The 4255-nt window shown below is 38.6% G+C and overlaps 1 protein-coding gene across 1 annotated transcript in view; it reads right to left on the minus strand.

The window, feature by feature from the left end:
- Positions 1-3275: 3275 nt before the first annotated feature.
- Positions 3276-4255, minus strand: part of LOC107751509 (A disintegrin and metalloproteinase with thrombospondin motifs 18-like) — a 52763-nt gene continuing 51783 nt past the window's right edge. The window contains exon 21 of the mRNA XM_016567251.1: positions 3276-3548. Coding sequence (XP_016422737.1) covers positions 3276-3548 — 273 coding nt within the window. The remainder of the gene's footprint in view (positions 3549-4255) is intronic.

Consider the following 4255-nt stretch of genomic DNA (forward strand, 5'->3'; position numbering starts at 1 on the left):
TATGAATGTTTGGGGTATTTAATGTTATGATTGGATGGGAAACACTGCTATTTGTAGCAGAGGGTTATTTCATGTGTTTATAGCTTATTATATTATTATGTCTGTCCCTTAGTGGCACATTTTAAATAACGTTTTATATTTGCACAGAGAACAAGTCTGCTTTTCTTGTCGATAATATACTAGGGAGTATTTTGTCTAAAATCCACTTTGCTTCTGGCTTGATGTTCATAGTAATTTGTTGTGATGACAGAATATCATTTTTCATTCTTAAATATCGCAGCATTTTCATCATTCAAGGGCTTCCTGTACGCGCCTCAATCTCTCCAAGCACTAGTGGAAAAAGCATCACTAGAGGAATACATTAAATCAAATACTTTTCATAAAACTTTCAGTGAAAATATTAAATATCACACTTACAGTGTGGTATTATACAGGAAGCTCCATACAACACTGTAGCCCAGGAACAATGTTTTACATAGTAATAAATTACACACTTTTTCAGTTCAGACAGACTAGTGGAAAAAGCATCACTAGAGGAATACATTAAATCAAATACTTTTCATTATAAAACTTTCAGTGAAAATATTAAATATCACACTTACAGTGTGGTATTATACAGGAAGCTCCAGACAACACTGTAGCCCAGGAACAATGTTTTACATAGTAATAAATTACACACTTTTTCAGTTCAGACAGTGATGAAAGACATGACTCATCGTTTGTTCAACATACATAACATCACGACAAGGCTAAACAATGTATTTTCCATTTGTTCATGATTAGGAACACTTTTAAAGTCAAGTAAGGAACAAAAGAAACATTGTAAGAGACCAAACAAGAGTTCATTAATGGAGTTATACCATTAGTTATACAACTAATAAACAAAAGTACCCTTTAAAATGGTTCAAGCAAAAAGGACAGAGCACCCTGCAGTGCAACATCTACTTTTAAAAGTGAACTTTTGCACATATTAGTGTATGCAAATATCCCTTCAAGGGGTTGGGGACTGTTAATGAAGTGTTTGGACTGAAACGAGGACAGAATGAGTGCTTCTGCTACACCTCATGTGCCATCTGCTCCAATGTATATTGTTAGAGCAGGACCGTCATACCTGAACCCTGGTAAAGCATTACTAAGGTGAGACTCCACTCTTCGGTTAAGCACAAAACAGTGCTCCAACAACTGCAGCACTCAAACAGATAGAAACAGAAAGAGATGAAGAACAGCAACAAAGTAAATTTAGATGAGGTCCCAAGTCCTGAGAGGCTTGGGTTTGTTAGCTTCTCCTCCTCCTGAACATGACACTCACACCTGCACACTAATTGGTCCCTACAAAGTGACTGAGAGCAACCTACTCTACTCTCTCTGACACACATCTGGGACGAGCTTAGCCCTCTCGTACACCGCGTGGGAGATAGCCTGCATGAACTGCAGACAATTACACACACACATACTGGCAGACATACACAAACATAGTTCATCTGCCAATGGACCCACTACATATTTCAGCAGAAGCACTGATCTTCATTAATGATAAATCTATCTTGTCTGCTTTAGTCTTCTGTGGCAATCAGACGGAATTGTGACTCAAACTTACAGGTCACACCAGTTCCACAGAGAAAATTTGAGCATGTTAATGTCTGTTAAAATTAGAAGCCTATGTGGTAGAGATGCGGATGTTGTCTTGACTGGAGGATTTTGACCAATTGAAAAGTTGAAGTTAAGTTTGTAAACATAAAAAAACAGTATATACAAAAGTAATATACAAGTTGAATTGTTTTGAGAAAAAAAAAATTATGATGAAATGAGAATGTGCGCTGCACTTCTTAATGCACCAAAAACTCTGATTCAACAGATTCACTGATTCAAACTAAAGCAGGCAGTATTAAGGTGAGGTCACATTTCAAGAAAATTCGTCATGGGCAAAATCCAGTCATTTCAATAGGAAAACCACGTGATCAAGATTTTTGCATGAGGAAGAAAGATTTCCCCATGCAGATTTTGCAACATTTTTAAGTTGTGAAACATGGATTTGTCACACTGACCAACAAAAAAGTGGCTTGGTTTGAAAGTGACTTCTGTAGGAGCTGTGCTTTATACATCACTACACTATTAACATTAGCCATTTTCACAGAAAATTTCACTAAAAAAAAATCCACTAATGTGACCACACCTTTAGACTAAATGATTACAGGCTAAGGAGTTGTTCACTGTGAAATGTACTGTTTTTAAAATGAGGATAATAATAATAAAACAAAACAAAAAAAAACCCTGGCTGTAGCTAAACTCTTCGTCCAACAAATGATGAACAGTTGTTGCTGTAAACACACTCGTTTGCTCTTTCCCTGGTTTCTTCTGATTGGTCCACTGTTTTGAAACTAACATTTATGAGCTGTGCTGTGTCAAACATTGAACTTCTCTTAACTTGACACTTGTCTTAAAAACATAGCGAGAAGTTAAAAAAAGCAGACAACCATCGAGAACACGTTTACATAGATGAAACTTTTAAAAAGCAGTGAAGTGGAACACTGTGTGAATCGGCCCTCAGTTCTGTATATCTGCTGGTAAACACACTGTTTCATGGATTCTACAGTACTTCAGATGTGTACAGTCTCACCAATGTACATCTGGTGCTCTTCAATGTAGCATACTGATGATGAACTGATGATGGAAGTCTCTTAATGGCTTTAACCGATGGTCACATCTCCAATCATAAGAGAACAGAGATATTTACAATATAAATGTTCTGCAGATTGGTTATTAAAAAAAACATAATTCTAATTATGATACACCACAGATGAAGCCAGAACCAGATCCAGTTTTCCAATGTACCAATGAGTTTCTCGAGTTCCTTGGATACCAGGCTCTTATTATCTCTCACTAGTCCAAGACACGGTCCACTGGAATGCCTCTTTCTTTACCACATCTCGCAAATATCAACTTTGTCCATAGTGGTCATCTGTATCACAATGATTTACAGATCTAAGAGAAGTGAGGAGGCTCGTGGGAAGATCTTCCTATTTCTGTCTTTTGGCAGAACAGGACTTGCAGCATTGTTGACCATAGAATTTGTGATTGCAAACACCATGCTGAGGCACCAGATGACACCAGCTGAAGAAGTCGATGCAAAGCTGGTCTTCTGTTAACGGAAAGACACATAATGACTATTATTTATTCTAAGCCTTAAAAACTACAGTGCTAACACAAACACTCAGCAGACAGGACAGGAAGATTAGATGTCTAGCAGAATAGAAATGGAACAGAACCCAGATTGGTTATGATGAGCTAGTTGCGCATACCTGCAGCCAAGGAGAGGAGTACCAGCCCAGAGTCACAGAAGTGCCACCCCTGTCTGGGCCAGGCTGGAGGATCTGGGGCGGTGGGGGCTCTGGGCAGGGGCCATTATTACAAGCTTGCTCAAGGTCTGCTTGGGGCTTACGGAGGTTCCTGCACCTCCTCACAGGGAACTCTGTGTAGCCTACTTGGGAGTCTTTCTCCCCACATTGCAGCTCTCTTCTCTTTACTCCTGCTCCACAGGAGGCCGAACACTGCATAAAACAACCAGACAATAAGAGAATAAGGTACATAAATATATATGTATACACACATAAATACTCCACTGACCCTTCGCTACAAGATCAACTCATTCCTCCATAGCAACGGGTTAACAATGCTGCTAGATTGGAGGAGAGACATACTGAAGTACAAATGCAGATCGGAAAGTGCCACTCAGCTGTCTGGAATTAAATACTTGTCTTTAAAAATACATGCACAGATGTTGATCTAACCACTTGCACACATGATAATGTTTGCATTGCAAGGCTGGAATACACTACATGACTTTTCACATCTAAAGAGATTTTAAAACACTAGGCACCATACACTTGCTGTAAGTACACTGAACAAAATTATAAACGCAACACTTTTGTTTTTGTCCCCATTTTTCATGAGCTGAACTCAAAGATTTAAGACTTTTTCTATTGTAAGGTCAAAAATTATACTTTTTCTATGTACACAAAAGGCCTATTTCTTTCAAATATTGTTCACAAATCTGTCTAAATCTGTGTTAGTGAGCACTTCTCCTTTGCCAAGTTAATCTACCCACCTCACAGGTTTGGCATATCAAGATGCTGATTAGACCGCATGATTATTGCACAGGTGTGCCTTAGGCTGACCACAATAAAAGGCCACTCTAAAATGTGCAGTTCCCTTTCGATACTTCACTCGTACTGCGTCTTGCTTAAGACGCATATGG

This window comes from Sinocyclocheilus rhinocerous, unplaced genomic scaffold, assembly GCF_001515625.1.
Source record: "Sinocyclocheilus rhinocerous isolate Xijiao unplaced genomic scaffold, SAMN03320098_v1.1 scaffold1443, whole genome shotgun sequence".
NCBI lineage: Eukaryota > Metazoa > Chordata > Actinopteri > Cypriniformes > Cyprinidae > Sinocyclocheilus > Sinocyclocheilus rhinocerous.